Source organism: Aspergillus bombycis, assembly GCF_001792695.1.
Source record: "Aspergillus bombycis strain NRRL26010 chromosome Unknown contig00054, whole genome shotgun sequence".
In the NCBI taxonomy this organism is placed as follows: Eukaryota; Fungi; Ascomycota; class Eurotiomycetes; order Eurotiales; family Aspergillaceae; genus Aspergillus; species Aspergillus bombycis.
Genome location: NW_019170056.1, coordinates 106,694 through 130,091, shown reverse-complemented (window position 1 = coordinate 130,091; position 23,398 = coordinate 106,694). Strand labels below are relative to the sequence as shown.

General features: G+C 49.7%; 10 protein-coding genes across 10 annotated transcripts; 3 read left to right on the top strand and 7 right to left on the bottom strand.

Moving 5' to 3' along the window:
• Positions 1-527: 527 nt before the first annotated feature.
• ABOM_006741 (sugar porter family MFS transporter) lies at positions 528-2,068 on the bottom strand (the record flags this gene model as incomplete). The annotated part of the gene is made up of 2 exons (XM_022533870.1): positions 528-1,913; positions 1,970-2,068. The coding sequence occupies 2 exons, from the start codon at positions 2,066-2,068 to the stop codon at positions 528-530; spliced, it is 1,485 nt and encodes a 494-aa protein (XP_022388211.1).
• A 908-nt stretch (positions 2,069-2,976) lies between these two features.
• ABOM_006740 (aconitate hydratase) lies at positions 2,977-5,132 on the bottom strand (the record flags this gene model as incomplete). Its single annotated transcript, XM_022533869.1, has 2 exons — positions 2,977-4,822; positions 4,897-5,132. 2 exons carry the CDS (start codon positions 5,130-5,132, stop codon positions 2,977-2,979), a joined length of 2,082 nt encoding a protein of 693 aa, XP_022388229.1.
• Positions 5,133-5,826: 694 nt separating this feature from the next.
• On the top strand, positions 5,827-6,586 carry ABOM_006739 (RraA family protein; the record flags this gene model as incomplete). The annotated part of the gene is made up of 2 exons (XM_022533868.1): positions 5,827-5,880; positions 5,960-6,586. 2 exons carry the CDS (start codon positions 5,827-5,829, stop codon positions 6,584-6,586), a joined length of 681 nt encoding a protein of 226 aa, XP_022388266.1.
• Positions 6,587-6,678: 92 nt separating this feature from the next.
• On the bottom strand, positions 6,679-9,392 carry ABOM_006738 (uncharacterized protein; the record flags this gene model as incomplete). The annotated part of the gene is made up of 5 exons (XM_022533867.1): positions 6,679-7,864; positions 7,926-8,515; positions 8,573-9,086; positions 9,138-9,235; positions 9,294-9,392. The coding sequence occupies 5 exons, from the start codon at positions 9,390-9,392 to the stop codon at positions 6,679-6,681; spliced, it is 2,487 nt and encodes an 828-aa protein (XP_022388267.1).
• Positions 9,393-9,940: 548 nt separating this feature from the next.
• On the bottom strand, positions 9,941-10,937 carry ABOM_006737 (putative mitochondrial solute carrier; the record flags this gene model as incomplete). The annotated part of the gene is made up of 3 exons (XM_022533866.1): positions 9,941-10,009; positions 10,071-10,808; positions 10,860-10,937. 3 exons carry the CDS (start codon positions 10,935-10,937, stop codon positions 9,941-9,943), a joined length of 885 nt encoding a protein of 294 aa, XP_022388264.1.
• Positions 10,938-11,370: 433 nt separating this feature from the next.
• ABOM_006736 (uncharacterized protein) lies at positions 11,371-14,254 on the top strand (the record flags this gene model as incomplete). Its single annotated transcript, XM_022533865.1, has 6 exons — positions 11,371-11,452; positions 11,516-12,212; positions 12,271-12,300; positions 12,725-13,153; positions 13,206-13,683; positions 13,742-14,254. The coding sequence occupies 6 exons, from the start codon at positions 11,371-11,373 to the stop codon at positions 14,252-14,254; spliced, it is 2,229 nt and encodes a 742-aa protein (XP_022388265.1).
• A 1,018-nt stretch (positions 14,255-15,272) lies between these two features.
• Positions 15,273-16,739, bottom strand: ABOM_006735 (N amino acid transport system protein; the record flags this gene model as incomplete). Its single annotated transcript, XM_022533864.1, has 2 exons — positions 15,273-15,329; positions 15,381-16,739. 2 exons carry the CDS (start codon positions 16,737-16,739, stop codon positions 15,273-15,275), a joined length of 1,416 nt encoding a protein of 471 aa, XP_022388204.1.
• An 813-nt stretch (positions 16,740-17,552) lies between these two features.
• ABOM_006734 (uncharacterized protein) lies at positions 17,553-18,378 on the bottom strand (the record flags this gene model as incomplete). Its single annotated transcript, XM_022533863.1, has 3 exons — positions 17,553-18,103; positions 18,168-18,278; positions 18,342-18,378. 3 exons carry the CDS (start codon positions 18,376-18,378, stop codon positions 17,553-17,555), a joined length of 699 nt encoding a protein of 232 aa, XP_022388205.1.
• A 502-nt stretch (positions 18,379-18,880) lies between these two features.
• On the top strand, positions 18,881-20,131 carry ABOM_006733 (putative monooxygenase; the record flags this gene model as incomplete). The annotated part of the gene is made up of 1 exon (XM_022533862.1): positions 18,881-20,131. The coding sequence occupies one exon, from the start codon at positions 18,881-18,883 to the stop codon at positions 20,129-20,131; it is 1,251 nt and encodes a 416-aa protein (XP_022388200.1).
• Positions 20,132-20,653: 522 nt separating this feature from the next.
• Positions 20,654-21,976, bottom strand: ABOM_006732 (phosphotransferase family protein; the record flags this gene model as incomplete). The annotated part of the gene is made up of 1 exon (XM_022533861.1): positions 20,654-21,976. The coding sequence occupies one exon, from the start codon at positions 21,974-21,976 to the stop codon at positions 20,654-20,656; it is 1,323 nt and encodes a 440-aa protein (XP_022388201.1).
• Between the last annotated feature and the right edge of the window lie 1,422 nt (positions 21,977-23,398).

The following is a 23,398-nucleotide window of genomic DNA, read 5'->3' as shown; positions in this document are numbered from 1 at the left end:
TCAAGACCCTAATGCTTCCAAGGCTATGATCATTTTGCATAAGATATAATATAAGAGCAAGTCGTTGAGGAGATAGGTGACGTTTAATCTTATATTAACTGGGTCAATTTGTCTTCAGCAATAACCAGGTGACCTCTACTATTTCCACATACAAAAAGCTTGAGTGTCGGTGGTTGTATTTATTCATCGCCTCGTGGTTCTATAGAGCTAAGCGTGTTGTTGTACTAAAACTGTCGAACTAGTAAATGGCAGATCTACTGAGAGATACATGACTCGTCGAGTCCGGTTGAAATGGGCATAAAGCAGATTTGACTGGGCCCGCTGGGCTTTCTAAACCTACCTTGGAGCTATGATTGAAGAAGTATAGGCTGTGCTTGCTACACTAGTACTAGTATTAGGCTGCTCTCACTCATTCCTCATTCTTTCCTGAAGGAGACATTGGCTAAAGGCACAGTTCATATAAATCTGATAGCTATAGTCGTATCCTGGGCCCATGAACTGTTCATATCGTTAACCAAAGCCATCCCTTAGGGCGTCGTGTCTCTGCCCTTCGCCTTGATATCCTCATCATGAATGGAGATTACCTTCTCCTCATCATCATTGTCTCTTGCCTCCTCACCAAGCGTGGGAACCTTCTGGAACCCGATCTTATACCAGGGGAGTAAAAACAATGCACTTGCACTCTCCATGCTGCGTCCCTTACACTCAGGGAAAGCAAAGAACACCCAGACAGTGGCACACGCAGTAAACGCCGTGAATAGGGCAAACGGTCCGTAGGAATTCATAGAAACAATCATGTTGGGAAATCCTCTCGTGATGCCGAAGTTCAGCAGATTCTGGTACGTGAACGTGAGCATGACGATGGTGCCGCGCAGATGTGTGGGACAGATCTCTGATGCTGTCAGAGAGAAGGCTGGTGCCCAACCAATCGCGTAGCCGACAGCAAAGAGGCAGATGCTCACGATACTGACCCAGGCGGCTGGGGACGGCGCAGCTGCACTTGACAGATCGGCAACGCCAAGATAGACGGCTAGGTAGAGCAAGCAAGCCGTGTTCATGGCGGACCCAATGAGAAGAAGTGGTCGCCTACCAAAGCGATCCGTAAAAAAGAAAGCATAGAGGAAGACTGAGACCACTTTGATCAGTCCGTAGACAGCAGTGAAAAGAAGGACCTGTGTGGAGTTTAGGCCTATTGACTTTAAGATTGTCGGGGCGTAATAGGTAATGGAGTTTCCTCCCGACATGATGAAGAATGTCTGAATCAGCGTGACAAAGATCAAAAGACGGCGTGTGGGCGCATGAGAGATGCATGTTTTTAGAAGAGAAAGGGTTGACTTGAGCGCTGACTGAGCGGATGCCTCCGCCGTGGTGTCAACTTTGCTTTGCAGTTCCATCCACTCTCGCGCAAAGTAATCGTTGGACTCATCTAGCCCGCCTCGCAGTCGAGATAGATTGCTGCGGGCAGCTTCCACCCTCCCACGCATCATGAGGTATCGAGGGCTTTCCGGAAAGAAAGGGTAGCCAATAAAAAGAATAACCGATGGAATAGCTTGCAGGACAAAAGTAGTACGCCACTGCCAACTAGATTGAGACGAGATAACACCCTGTGATGCGAAGTTGATCCAGTAGCTTCCCGCAACACCACCCATGATATTGATGTTGTAGAAAGTCGTCATCATGCCGCGTAGTTCCTGGGGGGCGACTTCAGAGATGTAAACAGGCCCGGCTGTCATACCGAATCCCGACCCTATACCGGAGAGAATTCTCCCCACGAGCAATTCGGCGAACGAACCAACATTTCCACACATCAGAAGTGCACCAATGGTATAGAAAATGGCAGCTGCCATAATCACGGGTTTCCGCCCCCGTCTTTCACCCAGCGGCCCTGATATAAGGATTCCTACCACTTGCCCCTATTCCTGTCAGCACTTCAAGATATGAGAAGATGTCAGACCCAGGGGGAGCATACCAGAAGCATAGAGGAGACCGCCCAGCCACTGTTATTCGATACTTGGGCATCGCTCAAATCTGTCCAGTGGAAGTCCCGGACAAAGGGATCCAAGCTCATGGCCCCGGATATGTTTGATGTATTGAATCCATGGAGGCCACCGCAGTAACTGGACCAAATCACAGCAAGCCAGATGTACAGTCTTTTTGCTTCAGCGGGAATCTGCTTTACAGCATCCCGAGAGAAGCCACCGCCGGCAGCACCCATGTCTTCTGAATATTGTGTACAGAGAAAGGTGCAACAATGAAAGAACGAGTCGATGGAGGATATGGGAAACAGACAGAAGGGATTTGCAACGAATAGCCGGAGACACGATCATGGACTGATCTCAGTACAGGACCGGGTAGCGGGAAACTGGAAAACTTCCAACCCTAAGTATCCTTGACCTCTAAGGCATGTTTGCGCGGGGCTCAAACCTCATCGTCGGTGTCGTCGAGTATGGCCTGACAGACGTGATGTGGAGGTGGCAAGTCAGTGGAAGTCTCCATAGACGGGTTTGTCCTCACACTAAGGAAGCTGACCACTTAGCCAGAGTCTATTACACGGACATACCCCAGATTGTATCCTCCATCGTATCCACCCGGGACATTAGTGCCGAGCCCGTTGAGTCTGGAGTGCTCCGATGCAGGAGTGTTCCGGTGCCGTGGAAAAGGCTTATTCAACACTACCCCACACGTATACATCGCCAATGAGGAAGTTCCAATTGCAATGCTCCTTTAAGGCTTGAATACCGAGTGTGGTGGTTATGCCTTCCAGATTCATTTCGAAGGTGGGGCCCTTGCCCTCGCGTTTTTTTAACCCCGCTAATACGATTATTGTTGCGTCCTATCGAAGCGAACACTTGAGCAGAGACACTAGGGCATGTGGACGATGAAGGTGGATGTTCTTAATATCATTGGAACTAACGGCATGAGACGATGTACAAGTGTGAAATCTATAGTGGTATAAACATTCAATACAAAACCCTCCTACTTGGCGAGGGCGGTATGCTTAATATGATTCAAGGCACTACCAGCGCGCAGCCAGTGCAGCTGGCCAGCATGATAGCTGTGGTTCAACTGTGCATTCCACGAGGATCCCTCTCGAGGAGCGACGCGCATGGTAACCTGTCGACCGGGGGCTAATTCACCATCCTCGACTCCAACCAACGTAATGCGATCGCCTTCCATGATCCTATCATAGTCCAAGGGATCGTCAAATGTCAGAGGTAACATCCCTTGCTTCTTCAAGTTAGTTTCGTGTATCCTCGCGAAGGAGCGCGCAATTACGGCCACCCCTCCGAGATAACGAGGTTCCAGGGCTGCGTGTTCGCGCGAGCTTCCTTCGCCGTAGTTGAAGTCGCCGACAATGCACCACCGAATCCCACGCCCTTGGAGGTCACGGGCCACTTGAGGCACAACCTCCACGTCCGACGTAATGGGATTGCGAGTGTGGCCGAGCATTTGTGGATCGTTACCAGGGAGGAATGCGTTTGTTGCCGTGGTGAGCATATTATTGCTAATATTCTCTAAGTGACCTCGGTACTTATACCATGGGCCTGCCGGTGAGATGTGATCGGTGGTGCACTTGCCCTTCACTTTCATCAACAGTTCCATGTCAGTGGCACACCCGGGCTGCCATGGTGCAAATGGGGTCAACAGTTGCAGGCGGTCGGACTGCGGATCGACAATTACAGACAATGATGAGCCATCACTTGGAGGCTCTTGGAAAGTTTCTTCTCCTGTAGCAAAATGCCCTGGAAGTTCCCGACTCACAGGGGCTTTGAATTGGAAGGACTTCTCTCCCTCAACGGACTCCACAGCAATGCTGTCTGTTAACGGGTTGAAGTCAAGGCGCCCAGAGTAAGCAAACGCGGTAACTAACTCTGGTGAGGTAACAAATGAGTGAGTCGCTGGATTGCTATCGTGTCGGCCCACGAAATTCCGGTTGAAGCTGGATATCACTGAGTTCTTCTCCTTGCCCCGCACATCAACGTCCTTGCGGTCCCACGAACCAACACAAGGCCCGCAAGAGCTGCTCAGTACAACGGCACCGGCATCCTGCAGCTCTTGGAGTATACCATCTGCTTCAGCAGTGGCACGGATCTGCTCACTGCCAGGTGCAACGAGGAAGGGTGTTTTAAATTTAGCTATCCCAGCCTCACGAGCTTGCGCGACGAGCTGTCGCGTCTTGTCAAGGTCTTCATAGGAGCTGTTGGTGCAGCTTCCTACCATCGCATGGCTCAGGTTAATGGGCCATTCACTCTGGGAGGCTGCGTTCCCTAACTCAGAGATAGGATGGGCAAGATCCGGGGTGTAGGGCCCATTGACGTGTGGCTCAAGTGTGCTCAGGTCAATCTCGATAATCTGATCATAGTATTGTTCCGATCCTTCATCGGCTTGCAGCAATGCTTGTTTGACCTCTTGTGCCGCTTGAGCTGAATGCGCCCGCTTCGTCGCTGCAAGGTATCGCTCCATCGCAGCGGTGTAAGGAAATATGCAGGAAGTCGAGCCAATCTCTGCAGACATGTTACAGATCGTCGCCATGGCCGTAGCCCCCAGAGTTTCCGTGCCGGGGCCGAAAAATTCAATGACGCGACCCTTGCCTCCAGAAACGGTCAAGATGCCGGCCAGCTTGCAGATGATGTCTTTTGTGGATGCCCACCCGGATAGTTGACCTGTCAGGCGCACCCCGACGATATGAGGTGTGACCAACTCCCACGGCATTCCTGACATCGCATCAACTGCATCGGAACCTCCAACGCCAATGCCCATCATAGCCAAGCCGCCAGCATTCGGCGTGTGAGAATCCGTACCGATAATCAGGCCGCCAGGACTACGGTAACACAAATTATTAGTACTTATACGAATATACACCTCTCTCTCCAAGCAAAAGATGGGGAAACGTACAGGGCGTGGTTCTCAAAAATCACTGTGTGGATGATCCCTGAACCAGGTTTCCAAAACCCGATTCCATACTTCCTAGAGGCGCTGCTCAGGAATTCGTAGACTTCGGCATGCTCTGTAAGTGCCCGCTTTAGGTCCGGCTCCGCTCCCTTCTCGGAGATTATAAGGTGGTCACCATGGACCGTCGTTGGGACTGCGACTCGCGGCAAGCCCGCACTGATGAACTGTAAGAGGGCCATGGTTGCGGTAGCATCATGACAGGCGACGCGGTCCGGCCGCAATTCCAAAATGGTCTTCCCTCGATCAATTTCCTGCAATGACCATATTTTATCATCGCTCGGGATCAAGTGGCTGTATAGCAGCTTCTCGGTCAATGTCAAAGGGCGCTTCGAGCCTTGCCTTACTGCGTCTAGGTTACTAAGTTGCGCGCCATAGTTGACCCCAAATAGCTGATTTCCAAGACAAGTCAACATAAAGCCTCGGTCAGTATGCGAAATGTAGGATACACACCGGGATTGTGTTATTCTGGGTGGCGAGACTTCTGATAGGCGCCCCGACCAAACGAGGTTGCGGTCGTCCCGCACGTAAAACAGGGGATAGAAAGCGCTGCATTGTCAATATCCTCCTCCACTTTGTGAGACCATGAAGGAGAAGATGTCTGAGAGAGTCAAGAAGACGAGAAAAAAAAATAAAAGGCAAGTTGGAGATCCAGTTTGTACATTATCGGAGAAGCTTTGGAGCTCTCAGGACTACTCCGGACCAATCAGCGAGCGTTCGGATCGTTCCGAACCCTCAGTCGGCTTTCCTCCGCTGGTCGGCGTTTTCAGCTTGACTTCTTCAACCCTCGCCTCCTCGGTGGTATTGCACTCATTCGCCTCGACTCCCTTCTTCAATAGAACGCGCAATTTATCCTTTGGTCAAACCCCAATCACAATGGCCAGCAGATCCAGTGCCATCCGGGCTCTCCAACAGTTCACTTCCTGCGATGTGAGTTAAGCTACTCATCACCGAACACACAATCCAGAGAACGTCACGAGTGGAAAAGGCTCACAGAATTGAACAATAGATTGGCGATGCACTAGTTAAGCTTAAAGTGCCCTGTGGTGGCTACCTGTCGGGGTTAAAAATGTTCTCTCCTGGGCCGACGAGCCCGAAAGCAAAGGTCTTCGGCCCTGCCTACACGGTCCGCATGGTCCATGCCAACGACAAAACCGCTCCCTCCCCCCAGCGCCATTTTGTTGATGACATACCTCGAGATAGCGTCGTCTTCGTTTCGCAGCCAAAAGGATTGATCAGCGCATGTTGGGGCGGCCTAATGAGCACCCGCGCTAAGAAACAGGGTGCAGCTGGGGTCATTATTGACGGCCGCTTCCGAGATATCAATGAGCACCAAGAGCTGAATATGGGTCTCTTTGCGCGCGGAATCAGCATCCTAGGATCAAATACTTTCACCAGGTCGTCAGAGCTGAACGTGCCAGTCGCGTACGAGAATACCGAAATTGGCGAAGAGGTGGTCATTAACCCAGGCGACTATGTGTTGGGTGATATGGACGGTGTGGTGGCAGTACCGGCGGACAAGGTGGAAGACTGCGTCCGACTTTGCCAAGAACGCTATGAGATTGATGAGAAGACCCGGTTGTGTTTAGAAAGGGGTGAGGAAATGGGCCCCACGATCAAGCGATTGAGGAAATAGATAGATGGCGCAATGAGTTACTTTCGTATAGCATAAAGCTACAAGCCCCACTGGGTTCGGAGAAATCTGACCAGTTTGTATGGTTCCGCGTATCATACGTAGTCTGGGATTTCCACGCTGCTAGTGCTAGAGAATGGATCCCAGCCCCAGTCACCATGCAAGTATTCCACCAAGAAGCCCTCCATTGCTGAATCAATAGTAGATTGGTCGGAGTCAGCCGGGAGAAGACCCCCAATCTGTGATAGGAACGGGTCAGGTTCACTCTGTGTATGGTGTTCCTGGTATGACTCGGTTCGCACAGTTTCTGTGGCCGTGGCTGCGGCGTCAACAGAGCTGATAGAGTCATATACGACAGCATGATGGTGGTCAAGAACGGGTGCCCCCATCTGCGCGTGGATCATATCCGGCATGGCACCGATATTCGATGCAAGTGGTGGCGGATCTGAAGACTGGACGACCCGTCGCCGTTGTGCCCGTGGTGGCGGCTGCAGCTGAGACAAGGTTTGTAGCTGGCTCAGTCGCTTGATTGTGAGATCTACCATGTTATCAAAACTGTCCTTTCCTCTACGAAGAGACGGCCACCACTGACTGCCAACGCTGAGCAGGTTAGAGCATGTGCGAAGATCGCTCAGAGCTTCCGAAAACGGTATCGTTTCTAGGAGGTCACGCGAAGCCCAAAAACAATAGACGATCGTGGCCCCAGAAGAGAAAATACCATGTACATGCCGCCAGGTATAGTGCAGCTTTTCTTCATGGTTAAGGTATTTGTATATCCGTAAGCGCCTCCGACAGCTCTGGTAGCAGAGGTTCAAAGCAACCCTTGAGGGTGATCGAAAGACTTGGGACGGCTGGAAAAGCAGGGTGATGGCTGAATGGTACAATGATTCCAGTTTAAGTTGCTCGCAGTGGAATTTCAAATCTCTATCCTCGATGTCCTGCATGTTTGACGTCGGCCGAAGACTCGCCGTCTCCGCTAGCCAATCATCTAGCTTAGCCTTTATGCGCTGCTGTATGCTAGCTAGATCCGTGGGCCAGATCGTGGCATCCCCTTGCGCGGGCAACCTATAGAATAGAAGTTTTATTTCCGAGATGTAAGAGTCGACCCGGAAGCGATAAACGCACAAAGCCATGGTCTCTGGCGACGGCAGCTGTACATCGAGTTCATTGCTCTGTTCGACTGGGTATGTAAACTCTTGGATTTCCTCAAACTTCGGCCACCTTACATCGAAGGTCTCGTCCCGGATACCCAGAGGCCTTCCTTGAATTGTTGATATGGAGCTATGATAGGCTTCTTAGCATGTATTCTACAGAGCGCATTGTCGGGTGGACGGTAACGTACCGGTCAAGAGAGTAGACTGTATGGAAAATAAGCCGGCGATTCGTCAATGCTGTGGGGGTGAGTTCAGAGTAATCTGTGGGCTCTCGATGGAGGCCTAAGTCAATACAATGCGACGTGGCAATGTACGAGAGCGTCCAGATGTTGATAGCGGCAGGGCCAATCAAGCCCTGGACCATTAGCAGCAGCACTCCTTGTAGAGCTGGCACGGAGATGCTGCAAAAGCATTCAGAGGCAGCTGACATGGCTACCCGATAATACTTGTCTGGGGAGTGATCGAAGCTTCTGTTCCGAGTCATAACGGTCGCCGCGAGTGAGAACACCATAAAAAGATGGAACGTAGCTGTGAAAATAGAGATCGGTGTGGTTTCGTTCCCGGCAGTGACATCGTATCTTCCATTGTAGGAGAACGCGTTGATAGTATCAATCCAGCCATTGGGTCCTATGTGGCCATTGCAGCCGAGGTCTGCACAATCTCTCAGTGCCCGATACGCGTTACATACTGAGTGAGGATGGAGAAATGGGTGATCCACGTGGATCACCTGAAAATAGACTTCCAACAAGGCACTGGCTTCCTCCGGGGACGGTAATTCCTTAGTGACGATTAGCATTCCCAGTTACCAAGATACAACGGTTTTCTGCACAATTACCTCTCTTAATCGATCATAGAGACCTTGGTGGACCTCGCGCGACTGACTACGACCAGGGGCCAAGCGGCGACGATGACCACTGCGAGAGGACGTCGATACCATCTCTGGGCTGGCGGTAGAACTTCGCTCGCTATCAATGCCAATCAGTCTCGTGAAAAGCAGACCAGATGACGATCCAAGATAGTGTTTCTGTCGGGAATCGGAATGCAAGGAGAGCATGCCCAGTTCAACGAAAATAGGTTGTTCCAACTCTGGCCCCTCTGCCATAGAATACGAGCGCTTTGAAGAAGTGGCGGCTTCTACAAGGGGTTGATCTGCACATTCGAGTGCCGGTGACGGTGCATGTGCGCGCTCCTGACCTGTTCCGCTGGTAGACATTGCAGGATGAGGTGCGGTTGTTTCATCCGCACTGGTCATGTCGACTGCAGGCCCTTGAGATAAATCGAACTGTGGGTCGATCTCCTTCAGTCTCTGTTCAAGCCAGCTAATCCTGGCGTAACATCGTGTGATGAAGCTGAATTATCGTCAGTCATTGTCTACCCAAAGGAATGCCAAAATCCCATACTCTCTTGGGATGGATAGTCCATTGTTCCGGCCATCAACATCGACACACGGAACACCTGCACGAGCGCAGCTCCCACACGCTGGGATACTTCCATCACACTGGTTGGAAGAGCGTTAGCTGGGGTCGTCAAGCAATTTTTGTTCTTACTACTCGGACGTTACTCGCCTTCACACGTTTGGCACGGCATCGACGACAGGCTAACCGCACCTTCTTCGACGGTGCTGGTTGGACAGCATCGGCATCTGTAGGTGCCATATGGTTTACTAGATATTCACAAGCCCATTCAAACTGTACGAACGATTTCTGCCCCAAGACCATGTAGGTGTGGGGAAGAGTAACCAAGATCATGCATTGTATGCACCCCGAGGAAGATCCGGGGGCGAAATGGCTTGGCGGTTTGCATTGTTTGCTTGGGCGTGGCCTTCCGAGTCAGGGAACCTACTTGCCGAGTCAGTGACCGACGGACTAAAACGATACATTGAATGATAGTAGAATATTATCAGGTAGGGTCAGATAGAATCGGTGGGATAATAGTTCCGATCTATTGGCGACAATCCTTGGTCCCTACCCACTGTCTACCCTTCGTATTATATCACGGGCACTAAAGTTTACATAGGCATCGTTGACAACTCAACACTATATATATCTTGATGCGCTTAAGCTCACAATATTTGACTTTACATCTTGACATTCGAAGAAATACCGCAAAGTACCCAATTCTTTCATTTATAGGATATCTAACTTAATGTTGACATTACTGAAATAGACATATAACGAAGGAGAACCTTTCTACCTGACTGTTACTACCTCCGGAACGATTCTGTCCACTGAACCACACGTTCGTATATCGCAAAGCTGATGGCACCCGAGATCTATAACTATGTGTCAGAAGCCAGCGGCATTAACCCAAAGGAATCATATGTGGAGACAAACACTAAGCCGGGCGAGACGAGGAGTCGTCCCCTTCCATAGCGCCCAAGTACCTTCTGTACTGACGATTGACTGTAGACAATGCACAGATCCTCGGTATCGCTGAGAGCCATCCAACGCTTGCAGGCGTGTCTTGATGGTATCGAATGGCATTGTCGCATACACCGTGACTACACCAGCCATCGCCCCGGCGATCACGGTACTCCAGACTGGTGCGCTATTGCCTGCGCCCGCAGTCGCGAACGTGGTGAGGTGGTGAAGGAAGAAGTTGTAGCTGGTAAATCGTACCATGGCATTAGATGACTGTTTCAGCGTGACGGGCAGCGTCCCACGATACAATCCAGATATGCCTTCGGTCGAGAGAATAGTACGAACTGCATGGCTGGCCGACCTGTATAACTTCGCGCCCGCTCTGTCATCAATGATCTTGGTTTTCAATGTTTCCCCGGGTGTGACAACGAGTACGCTTTCCGCAACTCCTGCAACTAGACCTGCGCACATGTTTCCCGTTGATGTCACCTTACCAGACGAGCCCGTAGGCATCCATTTCTTCGCACTATCGAACGCGAAGAAACGAATCCCTGATTTAGATGCATTGGAGACGCAAAAGGCCATGCTGCCCGTGTACAGATGGCGAATACCATGTTGTCGGATCGTAGCGGTTAATATCTGTACTGGGGACTGTCTCGTGGCATTGGGGTTCAGTAATTGTTGCCGAGTTTTCAAATATTCAGTGGGATACTATCGATGCGTTTAGCTTCAGCCTGATTGTCACTCGGAAGGGAGTATTACCGTCAGAAGGCTTTCAGCGCCGCCAGCTGCAGCTCCGGCGACTATGGATTGCCATGGAGCAACTTCTTTCTTAGACATGGCGGTTGCGATTTCCTCTGATAACCCTCCAGTTCCATGATCGGAGAAATTATATCATGCATCATTAATCGCTGGCCTTGCGCCGATGCGGTGGAATTGGACGATATCGGCTCTCTTTCCTATCTTTCATCATCGCGCCGTCAGTTGCGCGGTTCGCTATTGCGCCTTTTTTTCTTTTTCTTTTTTCCCACCGGAGCAGCCAACCCCCACAGGAAGGGATGGGCGGGAAGAATCCGTTCGTGTGGAGGCGGTAGTGGAGTCGGCCGGAGTAGCCCGCGAGCCTGGACATGGGGACAGCTCCAGACCCAGTAGGTCATGCTCCACCATCTGAGTCTGGGTATTCCGGAGTAAATAACTTAAGCGCAATGGTAGACGATGCGGCCGGTAGTGAGATGCTCACCGGACTGAAAGCAGATACCGCTATTTCTCCACGATGACTGTAGCAAGTCAGAATAATGCTGTCGCGGAGCTGTTCCCGCATGGATGCTGGGATGCCCATCACCATATCTTCGATCGTGAGAGCTCTCCCCCGAGATGAGACTGTAACAAGACTTGCTAACAAGAGTGGTACGACTCAGCCGCACAATTTGCGTACGCTCCCGACCGCCACTTGACGCCTCCACCTGCAACCATTGAGCAATTCATCAACTTCAAGAAGAGTTTGGGTATTACCAATTCGGTATTAACGCATGGTCTATCGTACGGGGCCAACGTAGAATCCTTGAAAAGCTTCGTCAAGCTGCTAGGGCAATCCTCCACGAAGGGAATTGGAGTCATTGATCCTGAGACAGTTACCCGGGAAGAGCTCCAGGAGATGCACAATGCCGGCATCCGGGGCATTCGAGTCAATGTCTACAAGTACAAGGCTATGCATGATGCTGAGCTACAGAAGGTTGCACTTCGGGAACATGCCCACATGATTGGAAAGCACTGTCCGGGGTGGACCATGGCATTCACACAAACTCATCCAGAGTTCTGGAAGGACTTAAGATCAGTGATTGAACAGGAGATCACTCCTGCGGGAATTCGCCTGATTACAGATCATTTTGCGTTACTAAAAGGTCCAAGCATGCTTCCACCCGAGTGCGAGGGAGATGTGACCCGCCAAGTGGGATTTGAAGACATAATGGACCTGGTTCGAAACGGGCATTTGTATGTCAAACTCAGCGCGCCGTACCGCGTGAGCAATGAAGCACCTTTCTATGACGACCTGAAACCATTGGTCCGAGCTTATATCGATGCGAATCCAAAACAAGTCCTCTGGGGGAGTGACTGGTAAGTGAGATGCATACCGGGAGTCGGTGCCTCGGCTAACATTTTTATGACGATGAAGGCCTCACACGCCACGTATGAAGGTCCGGACGTATGACGAGGCAATGAAAGAGACCCCTTTCCTTGAGGTGGACGACCACGCATGGCTGAAAAGTCTACGGTCGTGGTTGTCAGAGGATGAATGGCATACCCTGATGGTAGAGACACCAAAGGCGCTTTATGATTGGTAGATCAGTCCCGAGGTGCAATGGATAGGGGTTGTCATTTTAGTTTTAATTCTGATTTTTTTTTAATGTTGTTATTTTTCATTTTTCAATATGTAGATGATACGCATAGCCCTACTTCCACATGACGTTGTAGGACAGTTATGTAGGCGAGCCTCCGCGGGGATTCGATTCTTGAGGGAGTCCCCCAGTGCACACACAAGCATAGGATAGCCAACATCATATTAGGAAATGATAATTGCGGGGAACAACATCTCCTCCCCGGATTGACCCCACGGGGTCTGTCCGTAGCTCGGACTCCCGGGGAGAGGCCAAGGCCAATGACCGATGGCTGGAGTTTATTCCATTGCTAGTGTCGGCTCCTTTGTTGTCGCGCGAGTCATGCCCTGGAAGCATCCGGCCTATGTTGGGAGCACCCCGGATGGCTGCTCGAATAGCTTCTATAGACTATGGTTTGCGCGGTGAAACTGGTGTATTTAATCTTGATGTAGAATTCCTACCCCAAGAACAGTTGCGAGTGTATTCTTCCCCAAACAAAAGGGATACTTACAACATGGATGTGTACCTGAACTCGCTTCCGCCGCTCCTGAACAACAGCCTTGCCAAGTGGGCGTATGTTTCGCTCGCCGCATTCGCCAATCTTCCTGGCCAGTTTAATCGGACGGCGTTTGAGGCTCCCTGGGCAACCTCGGAGATCTCGGATGAAGGCCTTAGCACAGCGTAAGGAGGTAGCCCCTTCTCGGCGATTAATATGAGGCACTGACGGAGATAGATTATCGTACCTGAATACCACTGACTTTGTAGCCTATGATTCGCGGTTCTTCGATATCATTGGCCCTAACGCAACGGTCGAGCATGTTCAAAAACTAGCCTACCAGGTTCACGAAGCGCCATGTTATATCAAAGATACCAATCAACTGTTTTTTGTCGAATGGGGCCCACCAGGCGGCGACGATGGCATTCACTCGTGGCAGTACCTCCTGGATGTGGAGACTAATACCTTGCACAACATAACCACCGACCCTCCCACGTACAACGTTCATGGGTGTGTCTACTACAATCACTCCATCCACGTGGTAACGGATGGATATAGTGACCTCCAAACAGGGGAGCTAGCAAAGATCGACCCTCACAGCCATGAGAAAACGACACTGCTGAACAACTACCTGGTGCAGCCATTTGCGGGCTTCAACGACCTGGAGATTGATCGGGAGGGTAATTTCTGGCTAACAGATTCAAGATCAGGCTGGGTATGTTCAAGCTATCATGCCCTCGGTCAAACGTTTAGGTTGCTGACTCGCGTAACAGGGCCGACAGATTGTTGAATTCACACCCCCAACAAATCCCTCCGTCTACTTCGTCGAGAAATCCACCTTTCGCACCAAGGTAGTCTATAGTACCACTGGTAATACCAATGGTGTCGCCATATCCCCTGACGGGAACACATTATTCATCCCGGAGACAGGGGTCTCGAAGTACTTTCCAAAGCGGACGGATCCTTATGGAATGAGACAGCTCTCGGCGTTTGATGTCTCCAAGGCGGGCTCTGTACTGTCAAATCAAAGATTCCTCACAAATCCCATTTCCTACTTCTATGATGGCGTGCGGGTGTCGCGACATGGGTTGATCTTCTGCGGTGCCGGGGATGGCGTTGACGTTCTTGATCCCGACACAGGGAATACGCTGGGTACAATTCGCGTCGGCGGGGGTGAGAATGGGGCTGTGAGTGTGGCATTTGGGGAACATGAATTATGGATTGTGGGTAAAGGAGGAGTGTGGCATGTCAAAGGAATTCAGGAGCAACTGGCTCGAGAGTGGTAGACGAACTTTCCTCGCACAAAGCCTCGGGATTCGCTCGGTGCGGCCAGTCACATAGTGTTAATGTGTATAGCAAGAAGTTCATTTTGCACGGAACTTGCGATATTTGTAATTCGCGGACAGTATATATCTCCTCGCCCGGCAGGGTAAGCATACTTTCCATAATCAAATCTTTCGCTGTGGCATCTGTGCCCTCGGAAGTAGCCATTCTATTGTGGTAATCAAAAACATTCAGCCGCTCCTACTTCCGTTGGCTACCGGCATTGTCCAGCCATGTCACATAGCCGATATGCACCAACGGACAATAGGTGGTGGCATGGTTGAGCCTGGAGACAAAGTGCTTCTATTGCCTGAGTGAATTCGGAAGAGCAATATCCTATACGCGCTATATCAGGATATGTATTGCGGTAGACTCAAGTAACTGCCTCGCAGGACATGGTGTAAGTTGAGGGATATATTTGACAAAAGCATATCTAGCTATGAAATGATGGACCAGGTGGCTTTTATACCGCTTTTTCCTTCAATCTTGCAATTTACGCTCTGCACTTCGTATGAAGGAAAGAAAGAGAGAGGAAGTAGTAGTCCAGGGCAGCATGTTTGTCATGGTTTGTCTTAAGCATTCAGGACTTCCACTCCATTGGTAGCCTGAGGCGTCCGTCAAAGATGTGCACGCCGGAATCGCCGATCAGTTATGAGCGAAATCGAATACCTATATAATTGTGTTGGAGGATATCTTTGTATGCCTGTGAAATCATGGAGGTTGAACACGGCAATGCTCTAGCGACAACGTGGAGGCAACAGGAATTTGCCCATATCAGCCCCGACGTGGTTGCTCGTGAAACATTGTTGAGGTAATAATGCGTCAATTTGAAATTATATGCTGTTCATGGCGGTCTATGTACATTAAGCTTCTAGAGGTGTATCTGCGCATACATTGCTTGCTATTCAGCTGTCCGTTGAGTAATGGGTCATGGGGTCGTGGGTTTTGGATGAATAAAAAGATTTTGGTACTGAAAAGGCTCTAGACCGCACCACAGGTGAATGGACTGTGGACATTGCCAGTACGATAATTGTTTCTCTGAAAGTATTTGTGAGCACGCATTCATTCGGAAAGGGAGAGGTAACTTACTATATCCTGGATGCTGGAATAAAGGCCCCCGACCAACACGACGAGACCAAAGATGAACACAAGGAGGTTCACAATGCTGAAGAGAAGGTTTTCCCGAGAGTGCCAGCTGCCCTTGCGAAGGAGGAAGAACCACATAACTGGGGGGAGATAAAACGAAAATCCCGAGGTAAATAACGCCGACGTGATCGAGAGTAAATCATCGAAGAATGGAACCGCCTCTGCAATCACCCAAGCCAGGATCGTAAGAACCGTGATTAGAGCCAACCAGGTAATCCAGCCCTTGGTTGTATTAACATAACGGGTCACACTGTTTTCGTAGATACGACCGTGAATTAAACGCCCCGCAACAATCGTTCCGATCGCACCAGAAATGAAGATCACCGGTAGGGCTATGCCAAAGGCAATCTTGCTCACGAGTGAGCCAGCGGAGAGGAGCGCAGGCGATTGGACCTCTTGACCGACAAAGGCGTAGATAGTCGCTCCGGTGACGGTATAGATAACGATCTGGAGTATACCAAGGGTCCAGATCGATTTGGTGAAGTCTTTCGGGGTGTGCATCTCATCCATGAAAGAAAACAAGCAGCTGGCGAACGTGTACGCAAATACAATGTTACTAATGGCAATAAAGGCATCCGAGAAGCTTGGGTCGCCTTGTGGAAGGGCCGACCAGTCAACCTTAGAGAGTCCCGACTGAGTGCCTTGGATACCAGTGGCTATGATCGTGATGCCAATAGCGGCCACAATCGATACAAAATCAATGTAGCCCAGCCAGGCCATATCGGCAAAAGACGACGGGATGGATAGTAACAAAAGAATAACGGCAGAAACAATGCTGAAGACCACGGAGCAGACATTGTTGGCATCCGTGATATGGCGCCATGCAATCGTACCCGTTAAGCAGTTTGACCCAGTGAGGAAGACAAGCTGCAGGATTAACATGAAGGTGAACAGTTCATTGCCCACACGGCCCATTAATAGACCACCGGCGTCGCCATAGTGTCGGACGCCAGGAAAGGCGATTTTCACCTTTCCAATGATCCAGGATGTATAGATAGCAATTAGCCCAATGCCTACACAGCAGATCACCCCTGCAACCATTCCCAAGGATGCAAAGGCGGACGGAATTGAGAGCGCTCCCAGACCGATGGCCTCGATAATCAGCATGATCGTGAGGCGTTTCCAACCCAGTCGATGATATTTGGCCTCACCGGCCTCGATAATCTGCTGCTCTCCATCGTCCAGCGCGTCGGCCAGTACCTTGGTATCTGGAGACCAACCATTGGGTTTTGGGGTGTCCATCTTGCCCACACCACCGCCATTGCCTGGACTGGAATCAACTATTTCTCTCGGGCAGCTCATAGTGAGGTGAGCTGTTTGGAGCTTGTGCTTAGAGAGAAACGGGGAAAGATGCCACACGTAGATCGTAACATTAGACGTTTAATGAGCAACGATGAATGCAATGTAACCAATCTCTTCACTTTTTTTTCAGTCATTTTTTTTTTTTCAATCTGGGGTATTTGGTCATAGATTACCACTGTTGGTAAGGCTGAAATCAGATTACAATCCGCATGCGGCCTGCAGGGGTTTAGTCCAATATCATTGGTCAGTTCCTGAAAGTCTAGTGACTCACCGACTTCCATCAGCCAATGATGAAGAATCGGGAAACCGAGTGGTATCCGGATTTCCCTAGTGGTTACTTTCGGAAAATGTCCAAGAAAATTCTGTCAGAGATCTACATGAGGTTATCGACCCGATTCCGCCTGTGCAATGCTTCAATCTTTATGGATCTATCTGGTACGGTTCTTCGTAGGGCAGTACCGTATTCCTTTTCCTTGTATTTCGGCCACCTTAAGCTGGACAGAATCGAATCTACAACCAAGGTATTCATATTGCTACTAAGGTTCGCCTGGGCTTGCATGGATTGTGTGTATCCGCAGCGCCACAAAGTCTTACATTATTTTATTAGTTACATTATGTGACATTGAAGTTCGGTTCGTGGTCTGATTGGGTAATATCATTGCGGCTAAATACAAAGGATTTCGACTAGGAAAAAATCTTAACCTCGGGCCGGGCCATATTATTTCCCCTGGTCGGAATCCTGCAGCATCGGCGAAGAATCGATCAACGTAGTAAGAAGCTCACAGAAGGATTAAGGTGGTTTTTATGACAGCCCTAAATATCCCATACCCGCACGGGGGAAGGCATAAAATCACTCACTAGCTTCCAAATCCTTCTCCACATGTGCAAGCTATCGGATTGCACCACGACTTGCGTGTTGGTATGCGCGACCATCTGAAGGATCTCCAGTAGAACAGAGTCATCGTATCCGTTATCTAAAATATCGTCCATTCCCTCAAAGACGAGCATCGTAACTGCGTCAGTCTTCAACCATCCACGAGCGATACTCTCCCGGATCCGACCAGGTGTCCCTATGACTATATCGGGAACCCGCCCTATCCCCGACCCTTGGAGCTCGACAACCTTGTCGTGGGCATCACGGAACCCTCTAGGACAGCAGTAGACTTTCACCGATGGCATTGCCGACGCCAACATTCGGGCAATACCCTGCACTGTCCATGCCAACTCAAACGTCGGGCTTACGAACAGAGCTTGGCATTGGGTCGGAGTGTCAGGCGGAGCAGCTGTATTGATCCGTTGGAGGATGGAGACCACGAGGTACATCCGTTTAAGAGGGAATGGGCCTTGGGCGAGAACATGGTAACCTGTGGGGCTTGATTCAACAGGCTAAACATATGCATGGCTTGCGCCGGTAGGTCAAGAAGATACCTTGAACAATGGAGTGAACAAGTTCATGATAGCATGGGAGATCATTACTAAGATTCCAAAGGCTCATGCCCTGTAGCAGCTCCGGTTTGAGAGCGAGCTCCGGCGCAGTCGCTAAGATAGTTAGACCTATGTTATATCAAACTGGATCCAGCATCCGAAGAGGTACATATATACCTTCGAAATTCTTCCCTTCAGAAGGCGGATGTGGCATCTGCTATGTCGATTCCTCACTTCAATATCTCTAATATAGTTTGGTCCAATCCCGCCTCTCCCACCCATACTCATAGAGGCAAGAACAATCAAGTCGATAGAAACCGAAAATCTGCCGACACATCAAAATACGAGGAACTTCCATGATGTTTGTCATGTTTGTTGGGATCCCCAAATCGGGCAGCGTTGCATTGAAGTTTGGATCCATTGTGCCAAGATCATCGGGCAGGATTCTAGGTTTAGATGATCGACTGTTGCCTTCTCGGCTCGGGGATTTACTGTGTCCTAGTTTCATACTCATCCTTGCACTTGACGTGCATCGAAAGACAGTCGGACTTACCCTCTCGGAGATAGCCATGGCAATTTCCTTTCTTGTCAAACCCCGAGATGTCTCTAGATGCACTGCGAATGCATATAAACAGAGTCAAGTCACATTGCAAGTCCATCTCGCATCCAAAGTTATCCAGAAGACAAAGCGAGAAACTACAACAGAAGCATAAACCATGGCCGGACTGAAAGTTCTCATCTGCGGCGCGGGAATTACCGGCAATGCCCTTGCCTTTTGGCTGTCAAAGATGGGCCACCATGTCACGGTCATCGAACGGTATTCTACCTTGCGTGCCACCGGTCTGCAAATTGACCTCCGGGAACCGGGAATCACAGTCTTGCGGCGAATGGGTCTCGAGCAACAATTCCGCGCCAAGTCCATTCGGGAACAGGGTATGGCAATTGTAGATCATACCGGCAAACGCAAGGCGTACTTCGCCGCCAATAGATCCGGGTTGGGCATGCAAAGCTTCACCACCGATTATGAGATCATGCGAGGCGATCTCTGTCGACTATTATATGACGCCATCAAGGACCGCGTAACATTTGTCTTCGGAACGACGGTCGAGAGCTTCGTGCAGCGGGAAAGTCATGTCGACGTACAATTTTCTGATGGCAACCACGGCCAGTTTGATCTATTGGTGGGTGCCGATGGACAAGGCTCTCGCACACGCAAAATGATCCTCGGGTCCGTACCTGACCCGTTTCACCCATTGGGAGTTCACATGGGATATTTCACTGTGCCACGGGAGATTCAACCTGGGGAGGGGTACAACGCGGCTATATACATCGCTCCAGGGCGGCGCTTTATCTTCACCCGGAGGCATAGCCCGCATTACATTCAGGTATACCTGGCGTGTAAAACTGACTCAGATCGACTGGATAAGGCACGCGGAAACATCGAGGAGGAAAAGGATGGCTTGGCGGAGATCTTTCGGGGTGCAGGATGGCAGACGGGCCGGGTTCTGAAGGAGCTCCAGAGCGCGGATGATTTCTACTGCGAGCGTCTGGGAGTGGTCAGAATGGACTCCTGGTCTGCCGGTCGAGTCGTCCTAGTCGGAGATGCGGCGTATTGTCCATCGGCGACCACCGGCATGGGAACGACCTCAGGCTTGGTGGGGGCTTATATCCTCGCGGGGGAGATCAACAACTTTTGTCAGGAGGAGCTCGAATCAAAGGATCGTCTGCTTCTTGCTCTCAAGGCGTATGACGATACATATCGACCTTTTATTACGCAAGTTCAGAAAGGAATCGAAAAGGGCTCCACATTTTGGGACTACACCCCATCTTCATCGTGGGGAATTGCATTTTTACACATTCTCCTATGGGTAGCTGCTTTCCTACGATTGGATATCCTCAGTCAATGGATTATCCGTGAGGATACAACCTGGGCGTTACCGGATTACAAGCAGATGGAGCAGATTTAGCTTTGCGCTGAAGCTTCAAGTCTCTTCTACTTTTGTTTCTTTTCTCGAAGCGAAGTTCAACTTTTTCTTTTCTTTTTTTTTAGCCTTGCAGCATATTCATGTACACAGGCTTTGGCGGTTTTAGCGACATAGCGGGGGTTATCAATGCTATAAATATCAATGCTCTAAGGATTTCGTCAACTCATCGTAATAGATAGCGAGCAATCAAATGGAGGATTATAGCTATGCTCAACCTATAAAATAGGGTCTGAGAAGTTTTGGTCACTATGATTCGGAGGCTGCTGCATCTGTCTGAACGCTCACAGGCGCAACCATTGATACACAATGCCATGGACCACATGCACATAATTACATTTCTTTCTGAGAGCATGCAGAATGCCATGGTTACAATTGCCATTGACCTAGCTGAAATTATAGGTGAACCATTACGGACCTTTATCTGCCCCTTTCTAGTCAATTTCCCTATCCCCTCCCCTGTCAGTTTGAAAGAATTCCTTGTACACCTGGACTTTAGATGACGACTCAAGTATTTCCTGTTACACCTTGACTTTGAAGGTCTTTCAGCCTTGCTCGCGCACCTCTCCAGTTATCTGTCAGGTCTTCTATGGCATCCTCAAGTGTTCTCTTCTCTTCAAAGCCATGAGTAAATGTGGTGTCGTTTTTATCTTTGCACAGAGTCTCAATGTAGGTATCAAAAGCCCTCCTAAGGATCCGTGCGTCCCATCTGTCCCGGCGGATGATAGTGTAATCATTTTCGTCATTGTAGTCCACCGGTATGGGCGGCTCATCCTCAGTCACTGGGTCCACATCGAGAAACATCTTGGGGTAGTAGAAGGATGCCCATTTGGGGAGCACGCAAGTCATCTCCCAGTCAATCACAGCAACGATGTCATGGCTGATTGGATCCAGGATTACATTGTTTTGATTGAGATCATGATGATAGAGTGTATGGCATGTGTCAGGGTCCGTCGGGGGAAAGAGACGCACAATCAAATCCTGAGCTGCCTCACATACTTCTAGCATCTCGGGTGCCTCCTCCAGGAGATCTTCGTCACAATCCGAGTCGATGTCGCTAGCATCGGATTGTGCTATCTCAACCCCACTCTTGATCCAATCAGTCTGCATTTGCACCTTTGCTGTTAGATACTGATGAGAATTGGCGAATGGCCCACGGTCAGAGTGAATGTAGAGTCGTCGTTTGAAGAAGAAGAATGGCAAAACCATCGGCCCGATTTCTACACCTTTTCCGAGATAATCGGACATGAACTTGATCTGTTGAACGTCTTGAGTACTGCCGCTTCTTTCAGACCGGGCGTTCGTGCCCTCAAAGTAAAGACTCCCGATTTTATCAAAGGGTACGCCTCGTAGCTCAGCGGCGTATGTTGCTAATTGTTCGGAGATTTGAACTTTTCTTTCAATAGATATTTCACGCCATCTTTGCTCGAGCGGGACACCTTCTACCTTTTTCAAAAGGATCCATTCATAACCGAGGGCATTGTCCGATGTCGAGCTCCATGCAACCACTTCAGGAACTGGAATGCTAGTCTTTTGGCGTAGGAATGCCAGTGTGGCAACTTCACCCTCCGTTTTGAGGAAAGGATCAACTGGAAGGGTGACGCGGAAAAGAAATCTGTCCTTTTGATTTGGGGCCACAATCTCATAATTCTTGTTGAATGACCCTTGGGCAAAGAAGGTCACATCCCCCACTTGGAGATGCTCGGACAATGCTTCCGAGGCAATCGAAAGAATAGTCGAGATTGCTGGTTCCGAGGGCCAAACTGGCGAGGATCCAGCGAAGGTTGTGTGCCATTCTAGACGTGGCTTAGAGAGATGCGAAAACGCCATTTGCCTTTGGGTTAGAACTGATATACCGAAACATCCACGTCGATGGAGGAGAAAGAGTTACAGGAGGATGTTCGCATGCGGCGGACATGCTGAATGAGTCAGATATTAGTCATCAATTAAATCCAAATAGTTATCTAACTACTCTGTAGTTGTTGAAGAGGCCGTAGGAGTCTCTACGTGGATTGCTTAGAATAGTCCAGTAATTTACCAGTCTAGCATGAGGTAAGGGTGTGCCTGGCTCCGGGTCTGTTCGTGACAGATTTACACCCGGGTATCCACAATACTAATTGATACCTGAATGTTGTTCGCTTGGCTACTATACATAGTACTTGTATATTCTTGACACAACACCCGGATAGGTAGTGAGTGCATGCCAGGAAGGAAAATCACGATAACAACAGGACAACTTGAAGTAAAACCCAAAGGTGAAGACGCATCCTCCTAATACAATCCGTTCCCATAAATTAATTAGGAAATACACATTGTTGTGGTGGAATATACTCTATGCATCTTTGCGAGCACGGTCTTTACTTCGGATTCCATCCGCCACCCACGACGCCCTGAAGCTCCTTGCCATTGTTGTTATAACTCTCAATAAGACCTTTCTTGATTTGATCCCACGTGGCAGTGGTGTTTGCATCCACTCGGGCAATTATCTCATTTGGCTTCCTTGAAGTCGTAATGCTGCTCCTCTGCCCTCCAGTTTTCTGAACCGCGAGGCGATGAATGAACTGGCCCTCAGCAGTATTGCGCTGGTTTCAAAATTACCTCTATGCCTCTCACACCAATCACCCGATTCCAATCCCTAATAATAGGGGCAGCGAACTTACTCCTTGATAGTCCAGCCGAATGTGCACGTCCGCATCGTTGTATAAAGTCTTTTCATGATCAGGAAAATCGGCTGGATTGAGTGTGATGGTGTTCAGCCAGTTCTTGAAGTGTTTCTTACCCATGGTGACCGCGGATGAATTTAGTTGCACAGGCTTGAGGTGAATGTGAGATTTTGAGGTGTCTGAAGCCTTGGGAGCGGTTTATTATAGACAATCCTTTAAATATAAGCCCCTCTCTGTAAGACAATTTGCATTTACCCACTGACACTACGAGGCCACTAATAGTAACGTGTTGGGAACCTGGGCTTGAAGGCGCTCGTATACCGCGTCGTTCATCATTACGCCGTAGTGGTTCATGGACCTGTCGTCGAGGTCCATTCGTGCCTTGATCATACACCTACAGTCACTATCTTCTAGTCAGATTTGTTATCCAACAAGCGCAGGCAAGGCTACCAAGTGTTATTGGTTCGGGGTACGCTCCAACAAGGCTGTGCGAGTATGACAAGTGAGGGGAAGGTGGAGAAGAGCCTTTCAGTGGATGAAGATGTCACAAAATACCCTTCAGAGTAATTTCATCATTCGTTCTAGACCG